At 61.7% G+C, this 13,662-nt stretch overlaps 2 protein-coding genes across 5 annotated transcripts in view; one reads left to right on the top strand and one right to left on the bottom strand.

Moving 5' to 3' along the window:
• SLC5A10 (solute carrier family 5 member 10) overlaps positions 1–8,111 on the top strand; it is a 39,418-nt gene extending 31,307 nt beyond the window's left edge. For 2 of the 3 annotated variants that reach the window (XM_069030323.1, XM_069030322.1), the window contains exons 10-15: positions 3,707–3,814; positions 4,061–4,211; positions 6,392–6,560; positions 6,945–7,160; positions 7,290–7,371; positions 7,557–8,111. In XM_069030323.1, the coding sequence (XP_068886424.1) occupies positions 3,707–3,814; positions 4,061–4,211; positions 6,392–6,560; positions 6,945–7,160; positions 7,290–7,371; positions 7,557–7,723 (893 nt within the window). In that variant the 3' untranslated portion in view covers positions 7,724–8,111. The remainder of the gene's footprint in view (positions 1–3,706; positions 3,815–4,060; positions 4,212–6,391; positions 6,561–6,944; positions 7,161–7,289; positions 7,372–7,556) is intronic. The other variant, XM_069030324.1, reaches the window with a different exon arrangement.
• Positions 8,112–8,213: 102 nt separating this feature from the next.
• On the bottom strand, positions 8,214–13,351 carry GRAP (GRB2 related adaptor protein). 2 transcript variants are annotated; one of them, XM_069030329.1, is made up of 5 exons: positions 13,225–13,351; positions 12,091–12,188; positions 10,887–11,009; positions 9,592–9,760; positions 8,214–8,934 (listed from the first exon to the last, which is right to left on the bottom strand). In XM_069030329.1, exons 1-5 carry the CDS (start codon positions 13,300–13,302, stop codon positions 8,611–8,613), a joined length of 792 nt encoding a protein of 263 aa, XP_068886430.1. In that variant the 5' UTR covers positions 13,303–13,351; the 3' UTR covers positions 8,214–8,610. The 2 variants fall into 2 exon arrangements, with proteins under 2 accessions (XP_068886430.1, XP_068886429.1); XM_069030328.1 differs by having other exon boundaries at positions 8,214–8,796.
• Between the last annotated feature and the right edge of the window lie 311 nt (positions 13,352–13,662).

Genomic DNA, 13,662 nt, shown 5'->3' with positions numbered 1-13,662 from the left:
CGCTCCCTTTTCCAACGGCTCCTGCCACGCCGGAGCTCTTCCTGCCGGGGAGGAGGGTTTGGTTTCTGGCTTGCTCCCGGCTCCACGCGGCGAGAGGGCTCCAGGCAAGGAAAACGCGGAGCTTCCCACAGCAGGGGCTGCGTGACGAGGCAGACAGCCCCAGGTGTACCCACAGCACCAGAAAGGTCCTTCACCCCCGGGTCCGCTCTCTCCTCATCCTCCGCTCTCCCAAGACAACGCTAACACCGGATGAAATAAAAAGTGGGAAAGAAACAAAGAGAAAAGCGGCTCAATGCAGGGCAGCGAAGAGCAGGATTTCTCGGCCGAGGTGCCGTCCCTGGTTCTCGTTCCTGGAGGAGCGGGTCAGCCGGGGGGGGGCTGCTCGGCGGCGAACGCTCTCGCTCAGCCTCCTGTGCATCGCCCTGGCAGCTCACGGCTCGGGGCTCCTGCCAGCGCGCAGTGCCGGGGCCGGACAGGTAACAGCAAGAAGTGAAAAGAGGAAAAGGAAAAGAGTGATTCATCCCTCCGCCCTGCCCCACCTGCAGTCACATGCTGCCTTCACACATTCCCTGCCCAGCCCGATTAACTCTTTCGGCTGATGCGCTCTCACACCTGCGGATCCGACCCCGGAGCCCCCCAGAGCGTGCGGGTGCGGGAGGGTCCTGGGCGGCTCCGGAGGGCTTTGGGTGTTTTGTCTTTGAAAAAAGTCTTTTTCCTCTGAGATTCCCCCCTCTCCCGGTGTGCCGGCTGGTAAGTCAATCGTTTCCAGGAAAAAAGCTCTGTCTTGTGGTTAACCCCTCTTGTGCTGGTGCAGGAGCTTGGAGCCCGGGTGACCACCAGGTGGGAGCTGCCAGAACGGTTCAAAGCCGCACAGAGGCAGGTTTAGACCGGATATTAGGAAGCATTTCTTTACGGAGACATCTCCTGGAACAGGCTTCTTAGAGAGGTGTCCTGTCCGCGTTTAAGAGGCATTTGGACAATACCCTTCATTTTTTGTCAGCCCTCAATTGGTCGGGCAGTGGGACCAGATGATTGTTGCAGGGCTCTTCCAAATGAAAACATTTATTCTATCCTGTTCTGTTCTGTCCCCTCCCCTCCTCTATAGGGTTTGCAGCATTTTCATGGTCACATTACCAGACCCTGCTATGACAGATTTCATTAACAACTGTGAGATGGACAAAAAACCCCACCCTGGATTCACCAGTTGGTCCTCACAAGCCAGAAATGTGGACGCTGTCTTGGACTTTTCTCTAGGGAGCTCAGCTGAAGATGAATTTCAGGAATTGGGGTCAGATTCTTGTACCAATGCAAAAAGGAAAGTGCCATGGGCTGTGTCTCTGTCCCTGGCGTTGGTGTGGCTCATCTGGATTCACAGCCAGATAAATGAGGGCCCTGCCTGAGTCAGGCTCCCGAGGCGAAACCGCCTGTCTGTCCGGGTGCTCGGCCATCAAAGTGCTCCTCTCTGCAGCCACAGTGGCCCTGCTTGTCCCACAGTGACAAATCATGCGTGGGGTTGTGCCCAGCCCTGGCCTGGCCTGTGCAGGAGGTGGCAGTGGGGCTGGGGGACACAGGAATGTGACAGCTATGTGTTGGAATCACGGAATCATTAAGGTTGGAAAAGATCACCAAGTCCAACCCAGCACTGCCAGGTCCAACACTAAACCGTGTCCCCAAGTGTCACATCAACACGGGGAAGATTGATGCTCCCAAAGAATATCAGCTCTGGAGGTGTTTCAGGTGGAGCTGGTGACTTCATGGAAAGGCTGTGCTGACCCTGCAGGGATTTCCCAGTGGTGGGATGACATCCCCACACCGTGGCCTGGTCAATGATTGGTGCAGCAGAGACTGAGGGAGCTGGAACCAAACCTGCGTGTTTTAGGTGAAATCCCAGCGCTGCTGGGAGTGATGGGGACAGCAAATGGGACAGAGGTGAGCACTGAGCCAGCACCCAGGGCCTCTTTGGGTATGATGGGAGATGGCCCAGATTGGTGCTGGAGTGTGGGTGTGTGGCATAACAGGAGCGTGTTGTGGTTGTTGCCACCTCGGCCACTCGCTCCAGCTGTTTTTATTGTGCCAGGAGATTCACGGACTCTTCCACGGGATGTGTGTGCTAATGATTTATTGCATGTGAGGTAAATGCTGCATCCCAGCCATCGTGTGGCGTGCGCTGGCTCCCAGAGCCGGCTGGTGGGGGCGGATTGGGGTGGCAGAGCCCCACACCTGATCCTCACACTGGGCGACGACACCTGGGTCCCCCATTTCCAGACCCCGGGGGCTTCTTCCCCCAGCTGAATTTAGCTCCCAAATTGGGTGCAGCCCCTGTGTGCAGGCACAGGTTTCTGTGGCCGAGCAGGTTGGTCCTCACCATTCCAGGCGTCTCCGGGTGGATCCAGCTGGACAGGCAGCACCTGCTGCAGACACGGCCCCTTTTCCTGCAGATGGAAGCATTAATTACAAGGTCCTAATTAATCTTCCATTTTTAGCAGAGGGCCTAAAAGTGAGGCGGTGGGGTAAGACACTGCTCCTGGCTTGGGGGCTCCCGCTTCCCACTCACTCTGAGGTCCCACCAAGTGTTCATTGGTAGAGTTGAGGCCTGGGGCAGGCATTTCAGCTGGAGTACAACATCCAGACACTGCCTTGCCCTTTGGAACGTTTTCCACCCTCCAGCCACCAAGGATTTGCATGGAGCCGTGCACAACGTGGTGTTTTAGAGAGGGGAAACTGAGGCACAGAGCGCTGATGGCAGCTTTGCTCACAGCTGCTGCAGGACAGAGTCACCGCTGACTCTGACCTTGGGGAAAGGCAGCCCACGTTGGGCTTTTTGGCATCCTTGGGATGTGCTGAGCACGGCCTGTGGTCTGCCCACAACCGAGTCGTGCTCCCATTGCGCCCCACACTCCTTTATGGAAAGTCCCAAAGTGTCACCACTGGTGTTTGAGACAAACTGGGAGGCTGAGGGCTGCACCCTGCTTTGGTGGAGGTCACCACCCAGGAGAACCAGGACAATGCTCCCAGTGCTGTGCAGGGATCACCCGTGCCCGTCCCCGTGCTCCTGGCTGGGCGGATTCAGCCTGGAGAGCCGGGCAGCCCATCCATATTTATGCCTGACATTAATTTCCATCCATTTCAATATTTTATGAGCATAACAATTAAAAAAAAAAGGGTTCAGTGCTCGTTGAGACATAGAAATAATTGGGTGTTGATGGTCCTGGCGCGCTGCCACGCAAATCCCGGGAGCTGCTGGTGCTGCCCATGCCCAGGAAATTGCCACAACGGTGCACGAACCCGGCTGGCCCCGTGGGTGGGGATGGGCAGTGCCTGACCCGGGGCTCTGCTGCCTCCGGCCGTGGCCCCAGGTGCTGGTGGGGCTCTGGAGATCCCCCCGGGGCAGCTGTCACTGGATTTAATGTGGGAATAGATCCAACCTGCACCGGGCTGGGTGTGGGCAGCGGGAGGTGAGGGGCGGGATGGATCCTGCTGTGTTGGAGCTGATGGTGGCAATGAGGTGGGGGAGGCAGAGGTGGATTTCCACGTGCGATGTGCTCCCTGCTTCTCCTCCTGGTGTCCTGCCAAGGTCTGGGCATCGTGGCCACAGCAAAGGGTCAGTATCTGCCCAGTGGGAGGGGGCATGAGGAGGGTGAAGGGGCGCAGGGTTTGCCCCCACCCTGTCAGGGGTCTCAACGTGTCACCTGCCTCTGTCCCCCAGACACCGTGGCCTGCGTGGACCCTGACGAGTGCGCCCGTGTGTGCGGGGCCGCCGTGGGCTGCTCCAACATCGCCTACCCCAAGCTGGTGGTCGAGCTGATGCCCAGTGGTACGTGGGTGCGAGGGGGTGACTCCATCTCCACCGGGCTTTGCTGCACCCCGGGGCTGTTGCCAGGGCTGGGATGAGGTCCCGGCATCCCAGGGTGCAGCTGAATGTTCCCAAATCCTATACTTGCCCCAGGGGAGATCCCAGCGTGTGGCTGCAGAGGGGTAGGCACCATCCCGGGGTTATCCTATCCTATCCCATCCCATCCCTCCCGGTTCAGCGCTCCCTGACTCCCCCTCTCTCCCGCAGGGCTGCGGGGTCTGATGATCGCGGTGATGATGGCAGCGCTCGTGTCCTCCCTGACCTCCATCTTCAACAGCAGCAGCACCCTCTTCACCATGGACATCTGGAGGAAGCTGCGGCCGCGGGCCGGTGACCGGGAGCTGCTCCTCGTGGGCCGGTACTGACCGGGGGTTTCGGGGAGACTGGTGGGGCCGGTCCAGCCTGCAGAGTGCCTCCACTCAGCCTGGCTTATGCAAGGAAAACAAGCCCTTGGATTATTTTATGGATGAAAGCGCTGGAAATGCAGACGGGCCGCTCGGTGCAGCCTCTCCCCGTCGCCTCCTGCCCGGTCCCCCGGGAAGCCGCGGCTGCTCCCGGCCGAGGTCACAGACGGGGGAGCTCCGGCGGGTGGCAGAGGGCAGCGCTGCCCGCACATCCCCGGCCCCTCCCGGGGTGGCGGTGCCGGCGGGGAGCCCTGGGGCTCGGGGCGGCGCAGTCAGCGCTGGGCAACGCCCCGGCACGGTGCCACGGCGCCGGGAGCGTCCTCGGCCCGGGCAGACAATAACAAGGAGCGAATCTGGGTCAGGGCTTCGGCTGGGCTGTGCGGAGGCTTGGCTGGACCAGCAGCTGCAGGAGCAGCTGTTTCTTGGCATCCTCCATCTCCGGAGGGTGGGAAGGGGATGGGCAGCGATCCCGGCGAATTGGGGTCCCGCAGGCTCCCCCTTGAGAAGCGGGGCGCTTGTCTCAGAGCCTGCTTAGCCCCTCCCTGGCACTGGCTTCGCTGCCGGTGACAAGGGTGTGACAAGGCAGGACAGCTTTCCCGAGGATGGATAATGAATGTTTGCGAAGGGCTTTGCCCGCCCGGGGCGGGAGTCGCTGCTGCGGTGGATCCCGGGGAACTTAGTGTCGGGTGATCGGTGCGAGCAGGACGCTGCGGATCGCAGGGATAGAGCCAAGGAAATGTGCTTGGGAGAGGGGAGAAAAGCTGTTTAGGCTGCCAGTTTGAGGTTTTCCTGCCAGCGTGGAGAAAGATGGGTTGGGTCCTGAGTAGCTCTCAGGGGGTCCCAACTGCCCCCGGACCTTCCAGGGTGGGGATGTCACATCCTGGGATCATGGTTTGGGCTGGAAGAGTCCTTAAAGTTCATCTCGTTCCAGCCCTGAGGAAAGGGCTTTGATTGTGGGGTGGGAAAGAGCTCCCAGTTCCCGGACCTGGGGGTTGAGCTCCTGCCGTGGCCGTGGTGCCTGGCTGGAAACTCCTGCTGGTGTTGGATGCTGCTCCATGCCAAGGTTGTGGTGTGGTGATGCAAACAGCTGATCCTTCCCGAATTCCCCCAGCCCGGGCTGTGCCGGGTGCTGCTCTTCATTCCCTGCCCAGATCAGCAGAACTCGGCCACCCGGCACACCCAGCTCCTGCCTCACTCAGACATTCCTGCTTTTCCATGATCTTTTAGCCTCAAGACCAGGTTGCACAGGGCTTTGAGCAGCCTGGTCTAGTGGAAGGTGTCCCTGCCCACAGCAGAGGGTGGAACAAGATGAGCTTTAAGGTCCTTTCCCATCCAAACCATTCCATCATTCTTTGATTCGATCCTCTGTGGCTCACAGATATTCCAAACAGAGGGATTTCTCCTTCCCCATGGATCAGGGCGCACATTTTACGCTCGGGCTGGTTCCCCTTCCTGCAGCACCAGGCAGCAGTAGGAGTTCCAGCTAGAGCTGCTTTCATGGCTTTATTTTTCTTTTATTTTTTCCTTCTGCTTTTCGAGATGAGCAGATGGAGATGTAGGAATTTTGTGGAGCTGTAAATAAGCTGGGCTGAGCTATAAATACAGCAGCTCTGGGATGGGTCCTGCCTAGGCTGGGCCCAAAATCTGGGGTCTGGCCAACGCCTTGTGCTTCAGAGGAGGGTGATGCTGCAGGGTGTGGCTGGGATTTGGGCAGGGATGGGGTCAGGGTGATGCTGGGGACTAACACACCCCTCTGTCACAGTCTGGCCAGGGGAGCTGAGCACGGGGCAGCTCAGTCCATGTCCCCAGCCCCCAGCTGGGTGCCTTGGCTGGCCATGGCGGTGCTGAGAGCATCACCTGGTGTCCATCGCCTGGTGTTTTCCTTTGGGGGGTCCAATTTAGCAGCTGCCAGGGCTGGGCAGGGGCCTGGGAAGTGCTTGCCCACCTGAGATGGAGCAGGTAGTGGCACAATCAGCATCCTCCGTGGTCCTGGGGATGTCACCAGCAGTGAGTGATGCACCTGCATCCCCAGGCAGCACTGGGACCAGCAGTGGGACCTGACGCAGCACAGAGATGCTGCAGGTGCAGGGCAGTGACAGCAATGTCACCTGCAGCACCTCGCTGCCGCTCGCAGGGTGGTCACGGTGGTGCTGGTGGCCCTCAGCGTGGTGTGGATCCCCATCCTGCAGAGCTCCAGTGGTGGCCAGCTCTACGTGTACATCCAGGCTGTCACCAGCTACCTGGCTCCCCCTGTCACCGCTGTCTTCATCCTGGCCGTCTTCTGGCCCCGGGCTAATGAGCAGGTACACGGCTGGGGTGGTCCTGGGGACAGCTTGATCAGGGGTGGTACCAACACCTCCCCGTCTGCCCTGCTCCCAGGACACAGTGGGGATCAGCAGGCTGGGGGAGGAAGGAGGAGGCGATGCTGGAGGGGCTGGGGACAGAACCGAGCTGGGGGAAGCCTAAAGGAGGAGGCAGATGCTGCCTTGCATGGCCACCAAGGGTGGCATGGAGCTGGCAGGGGACATCCCCTTGGAGGGGGGACCAGGGCTTGGCCATGCCCCAAAACACAGGGACCACTCCACCCCCTCTCAGGGCTGGCTGGAGGGGGCAGCTCCTGGGGGTTTGTCCCCACTGTGGGGGGACCATCCCTGTCCAGCCACCCACTGTGGGCCTTGGCTTTGCAGGGAGCTTTTTGGGGCCTGATGGCAGGGCTGGCACTGGGACTGGCCAGGATGGGGCTGGAGCTGGCCCACCCCACACCCCTCTGTGGGGTCCCTGACCAGCGGCCGTGGCTGCTCGCTGACATCCACTACCTGCACTTTGCCGTGCTGCTGGCTGCTGTCACAGCTGCCATCGTGGTGGGGGGCAGCCTGCTGACCTCCCCAGTGCCCCCAACACAGGTGAGTGGGGCACCCCCGACCTCAGCCAGAGGTGTCGGTGTCACCCTGTGCACCCCGAGCTCTGCTGGGGGGGTCCCTGTGGTGGGCTCCGCCCTGGGAGGGTTTTCCCAGCAAACCTCTGGTTTCCAGCTGAAGGATCTCACCTGGTGGACCCTCTCACGGGAGCCCCCCCCGCCCTCCGTGTGTGGCACAACCCGGGGACCCCCCAATGGTGAGTGTGTCCTCAGGGGTGTCAGGTGGAGGGGGGGGGCAGCCTCTCAATCCCTGCCTGTAATGGGCAGCAGGGTGGCATTGACACCCTGTGCCTCAGTTTCCCCAGGACTGTGCCACCTGCCAGGAGGTGGCTGTCCCTGGGGTCATCATCTGTCCCCTACACTCACCATATTTCTGTGCCAGGTTCTTGTTCAGCCAGCCTGGACACCCAGCAGCCACCCAAGGCCGTAGGACCCCCAGCCATGGCTCTCAAGGACACCATGGAACCCCCATTCTGGGCCCGTGTCTGTGGCATCAACGCCATTGTCCTGATGTGTGTCAATATTTTCTGTTATGCCTATTTTGCCTAGAGCCCTGACAGCCCCTGCGGTGGGGAGGAGGCCCTTGGAGAGGGGAAAAATGCGAATTTGGGTGGCAGTTTTCACTTGTTTGGGACATGATGTTTAAATCCACGGGTGCAGCGAGTTGGGTGTTCTCAGCACTGCAGACTCTGAGTGCATCCCAGGGGTTGTGAGGTGTGGGAGGCATTTCTGGAGGCAGAAAATCCCTGGGAGGGGTTTAGGACAGGCATTGGGGTGGGGAAATGGGGGCTGCAGGGAAGCAAAACCACAGCGAAGGAGCAGCTGTGTGAAGGGAGGGACAGGACCACCTTGGCAGGGCTGGAAAAGGAGCAGCTGCACTCGAGGGCGACACCCAAACACATTTTACTGGCCCTAAATAAAAAATAATATAAAAAGGCGCCACAATTTGCAGCTATGAACAGCACCCACAGGACGGAATCCCCCTGGATCAGCCTTCCCTGGTACCCTGAGTCCTTCGTGGAGTTACGGATCCCGGCTGTGTCCTGGCTGCCTGCAGCCCTCCCTGGAGTCGGGGCTTTGCTTATGGGATCTGGAGAGGAGCCAAGGTTTGGGGTTTTGGGCTCACTCCCTCTGTTGCTGTCATCCCACCGGATTGTGGCTCTGGAAAAGTTTTTATAGCCGTGGTTGAACACTCCACGCTCCCCGCTGCCAGCACCGCTGCCAGCCCCATCCCCGGGCTCTCGGGGTCAGGCAAATGGGGGGCCACAGCTGATGTTTCAGGGTGCCCCGTGGCACAAGGACCCAGTGGGGTGGCGCTGGGACAGGCACCATCGTGGGGACAAAGGGATACTCAGTCTGTGTGCGGGCAGAGGCAGCTCTGGTGAGTGGGGACAGCGGGGCCGGGTCCTGCCCGGTCACCTGCAGCGGGGTGAAGGTCACTTGTGGATGGGGTGGACGTAGTTCCGGGGGAAGAGCCCGACGCGGCCGGAGATCTTCCCCTGCCACCAGTTGGGGTCGGGGCAGTCCAGGACCTCGATGATGTCCCCGCGGAGGAAGGGCAGCTGGGAGCCCTCCTGGGCTGAGAAGTCGAACTGGGCTTGCACGAATCGGGGTCTCTGCCTCTGCAGGGAAGCCGAGGGCAGGGGTTGGTGGGAGGAGAGGGGTCCCCGTCTGCCAACCCCCAGCACTGGGTAGCACTGCCTGGGTCCCCAGGGTGATGGGGACACTGTGCTGGACGAGGACCAGCCTTGGAGTGCCTGCTTTGAAGAGAGACAGAAGCCAGGGAAATCCTGCCATGGGAAGAACGGAGTGCTGGGGACAACCCCAGGTGCAAGAAAGAGCCTGGGGTGCAGGACACAGGCAGGGATGCAGGGGAGCACCCCAGGATCAGGGGAACACTGTAGATGCAGGGGAGCACCCCAAGGCACAAGACTCCCTGTTCTTGCTGCTGGGAGACCCAAGATGGGTGCCCAGGAGACCCTTGCAGGCAGCTGGCACCTCTCACCTTCCCAGGTCCTTCCAGGTGCTGGAGCCTCCCCCAGCCCAGCTCCCAAGGTCCGGTTTTGCCACCTCCACAACCACCGCCCCAGGGCCTGGCTTTGCTGGAGTTTGGCTGTGCCCTGTCCTGATTTGGTTGGGCTCTGCCACCTGCCCTGGGCATCACCCCTGGCCCGAGGGACGGTGATGTGTGCCCTGCCCTGCCCTGCTGAGCTGCTCCAGGAGCTCTTCCTCCCTGCAGCACTGCCTGTCTTGGGCTGCTGCACCCTCTCCTGCTCCTCTCTCCCTTGAGCCAAGGACCAAGTGCCAACCAGGGATGTCCCTGTCCCCCTCTGTAGGGACACTGAGCCTTGAGAGGGCTCTCACAGGGGTTTGGGACCAGCCCTGCCATCACCCCATGGCCCCATTCATGGCGGTACCTCCTCCGTCTGGTCCTCGTCCCGCAGGAAAATCTGCTGCTCTTTGGCGACCGTGGTCATCCTGTAGAAATCCACCAGCTCATTGAGGGAGTTGAACTTTTCCTCCCAGAGGAAATATTTGCCATTCCTCTCCCGGAGCACCTTGAAGTGCTGGACGTGCTTCCCGTAGCTGCGGAATGAGGATGGATGTCACCCCGGCCTTGGGATGCTGGCAGCACCCCCTGAGGTGGGTAAAGCTGGGGGTGCTGGCAAGGTCGGGATGAGCCCGTGGCTGTCATTGCACCCTTCCTGCCATGGTGGGGGTCACGGTGGCACTGGGGTCAGTCCTGGCCCTGCAATGAGGACCCGCAGCTGAGACCTGCTACAACTCATCCCACAGGCAGCCAAAGCTCGGTACCCGGCCCTGGCACAGCGGGATGCCTGTGGGCTCAGGGATGGCAGCGTGCCAGCCACGTGGAGGGCAGGTGCCTTTGTCCAGAGCCACATCTGAGGAAGGCGTGGTGAGAGCTGCAGGTCTCAGCACATGCCAGGAGGAGTCTGCAAAGGCTGGGATTGTACTCCCAGCTTCCCTGTGCTTCTGGAGACCCCTGCGCTGCAGGAGGACGGGGCGGGCAGGATTTCCCTTGCTGCCACCCCATAGGGTGTGCCTCGGGTGGCAGGTTGGGGTGCCCACACTGCAAAGCCCCGGCGCTGCCAGGCCCCCGGGCAGGGGCAGGACCCGGCCGCGCTGCTGGTGACGCACGCAGAGCACGGCTCCCTTTCATAATGGGCAAGAACCTCCCAAAACGTTTAATTAGGGATTAAAAGGGTGAGAAAGTGCCTGGCTGGCCTGGGGCCGCTCCTTGCTCCCCAGGCCGGGGCAGAGGACGGGTGAGATGCCCCGGGACAGGCTCTGCCCGTTGTACCGCCCTGGCCGCGGATCCCGAAGTCATGGAGATGCTCCAGGCACGTTGTTCCCCCGGGCCGTGTCCCCGGGCTGTGCGTGCAGCTCGGCCCCAGCCCCGTCATCACCCGCAGGATCGTGTTTAGGGCTGTCCCTGCCAGGGACCCCAAGCGAGGCAGCGGTGCAGGGAGCGGGAAGCAGCGGGGATGGAGGCGGAGCTGAGAAGGAGGGGAAGGCGCTGCGCGAGGCTGTGCCTGGATTTGTTGTGGACACGGCTCCGCAGCCCCTTCGCGACAGGGCAGGCTGCTCACCCCTCCCTCAGCACACACGAGGATTGCCCGATGCCTCGCTCCCCAAAGCGGGGGCTGCAGGGACCCCTGCCCCTCCTGCCACTTGTCCCAAAGCCGCTCACCTGACGGAGAGGGAGAACTCGCCCGGGGTGCTCTCGCTGTCGCGGACCAGGAAGGCTCCCAGGTGATTGCGCTTGAGCAGCCGCTCCTCTGCCAGCTGCCGGGAGATCCTGCCCGCGTACCACCTGCGAGGGGCACCGGGCTGAGCCCCGCGGGCACCCCTGGGCACACCCCACCCCACCCCACCCAGCGCCGCATCCCCACCCTGCGGGATGGGGGCACCGAGATTCCCGGTGCCGGCGGGAGCGGGGTCTCCATCGGGCTCCTCACAGGACTGGGACCCTCCCCCGACAGTTTCTCCCTTCCCTCCCCCTCCCGGCTCATCCCGGCATTTTCGGGGGGGCACCGCAGGGCGCTGTGGGTGCGCTTCCCCCTCCGCGCAGGGCGAGCGCAGCGTCGCCGACAGCCGCGACCGCATCCTGTCACCTGGCCCGTCACACCGCGGGCCTCGGCCCCCGCTTTGCTGCCTGTCCCCTCCTCCGCGCCCCTCGGCCCCTCCATGTGGAGAGCACAAACCCCTCGGTGCCAGGATAAACCCCTCCTGCCTGCACTGCCGGCAGCTGCCGAAACGAGCTGCAGGAGCAGAGTCCCCGCGTCCTATCCCTGCCAAGGCTGTGCCCGGGGGTTTCAGGTCCCTGGGCCATGAAGATTCTCTGCTACTGTTAAAATTACCCGGTGAACGATCAGCCTCGGAGTTGAGCACAGAGCATCTCCCAGTGCCAGCCCTTCAGGTGCTGCATGGAAGAGGCCGTGTCTCGCTCATGCCGGGTTGTTATCCCAAGCTGGAGAAGCAGTGGGATGTGCCCCGGGCTGCCCCGAGCCCACGCGTTGGCTCTGGCATTTAAATGTGATTTACCAGGGGCTAATGATACATAAAACACAGGTTCAGTCAGGGATGGATTAAGCTGGGTTTTAATAACACGGTAATAGGATTGTGTTTAATGCAGCTGTAATCCCATAACGCTTTGTTATTCCTCAATTATCATTTATTTAGTGGCAGTGCGGTGTGAGGGTTGGATTTTTGGGGGTACGTGGGTGTTCTGCTGCCTCCTGTCCCCTCGGGCTGTGGTGGCATTGGCAGACTGACCCGGCAGGCAGACCCCATCTCTATGACTCAGTTTCCCCACGTGTGGGACTACCCTGGCCCGTGGCAGACCTTTAGGAATTGGGATGCACCGTTGGGATTGCTGCTGGGATGGTACTTACGGGTGTGGCTTGACCTTGATGTAGTTCTTGGGGACAAAGCCCTCGCAGCCGAACAGCTCAGCCTTGTACCAGTTCTGGTCATCTTCCATGTTGAGGATCTGAGGCGGGGGAGGAGCAGGGAGGTGTCAGCCTGGCTGCCTTTCCCCTGGGAGAGGGGCTGAGTGGGATCCCATTGCTGCCCCAGACCCCACAACATCCACCAACACCCACACTTTCCCTTGGGGAAAAAGGGCTCTGACAGTGCTGGCACGGTCTGGGGGCTTTGGGGTCATCTGTACAGAGCTGGAAGGTGTCTGGTGTTGTCCCAAACCCCTGCCCAGGGAAGAGCGTGAAATCTGTCCCTGGAGCAGCCGGGATATCAGCCAGGCCCCCGCGTCCCCCGGGACGGTGGCAGTGGGTGCTGACACCGCTTCCGTGTGACAACATTTTCCAGCCTCCCACGCAGGGGCCCGGGGCCCGCACAGCTGTGAAAACAGGATCCGAAACCCCGGGTCAAGGCACGGGGAAAACACGCCGGGAGGCAGGGACGGCGGGGCAGGTTTGGGGCTCTGGGTTACAGCCGCGCTGTGCCCTCGCCCTCCCCGGGGGGCTACAGAGTGCCAGGGGTCCGGGAGGAGCCGGAGAGGGATGAGCAGCTGGGCAGGGAATGGGTGCCCTCACTCCCATCGCGGGGCTGCTGCCCCCCAGGGATGTTCTGAGCCCTCCTGAAGCTTTTTGGGATTCCCAGACGGCATCTAAGAGCCCACCCCGCTGCCAGTGCCTGGGTGGGTGTTTGGGTACATGCTCCCCGCTGCCGGATCCCTGTGACCTCCAGTGCCCCCCGGACAGGGAAAACGTGTCCCAGCCCTGGGGGGGCTGCCGCAGAGCACAGCTGGTGGCACTGATAGCCAGGGAGGCCACAGGCCCTGTCCCAGCTGGGGCGTCTCCCTCTGGAGATATGCCTGGTGGCACAGACAAGCAGGGAATGCTGCTCCACACACCAAAATCCTCGAGGCTGGCTCCTTACATCCCACAGAAAGCCCCAGAAGCAATGAAGTCAGGGACAAAGAAAGCGCTGGTGTCACCATGTGCCCACTCTGTCCCTCAAAACAGCAGCATCCAACCCCCCCGGCTGGTGACCCCTGCCCGCGGTACCTTCAGGGTGTCCCCTTTCTGGAAGGGCAGCTCGTCCTTCTCCGTCGCCTGGAAGCTGTACAGGGCCACCGACTCCATGGCTGTGGCGGGGAGGCTGGAGGGGTCCTGGGGCTGTCTGGGGCTCGCACCCCACAGGGCTGTGGGGTCGGGGCTGAGCACACGGTGCGGCGGCGCCGGCGGGCAGGAAACTGCGCTGATGTCAGCGCTGCCGGGGCACTACGCGGGCCCTGTCGCGGCCACAGCTGCCCAGATGTGCGGGGGAGGTGAGGGAAGCCGTGCCAGCCCACCCGGGTGCCAGGGGACCCGTGTGCCAAAGGATGGCAGCAGGATTTGGCATTTCCTCCGCGGTGAGTGGTGGGCTGCTGTTGAGCTTTTGACGGGGTACCCTTCCTTCTCAGATCAGGGTAAGAGAGCAGAGGAGGCTGCTGCTCTGCTAAG

The sequence above is a fragment of the Aphelocoma coerulescens genome, chromosome 14 (genome assembly GCF_041296385.1).
Source record: "Aphelocoma coerulescens isolate FSJ_1873_10779 chromosome 14, UR_Acoe_1.0, whole genome shotgun sequence".
Lineage (NCBI taxonomy): Eukaryota > Metazoa > Chordata > Aves > Passeriformes > Corvidae > Aphelocoma > Aphelocoma coerulescens.
Note: the sequence above shows the minus strand (reverse complement) of the source record. Positions and strands in the feature narration are given on the sequence as shown.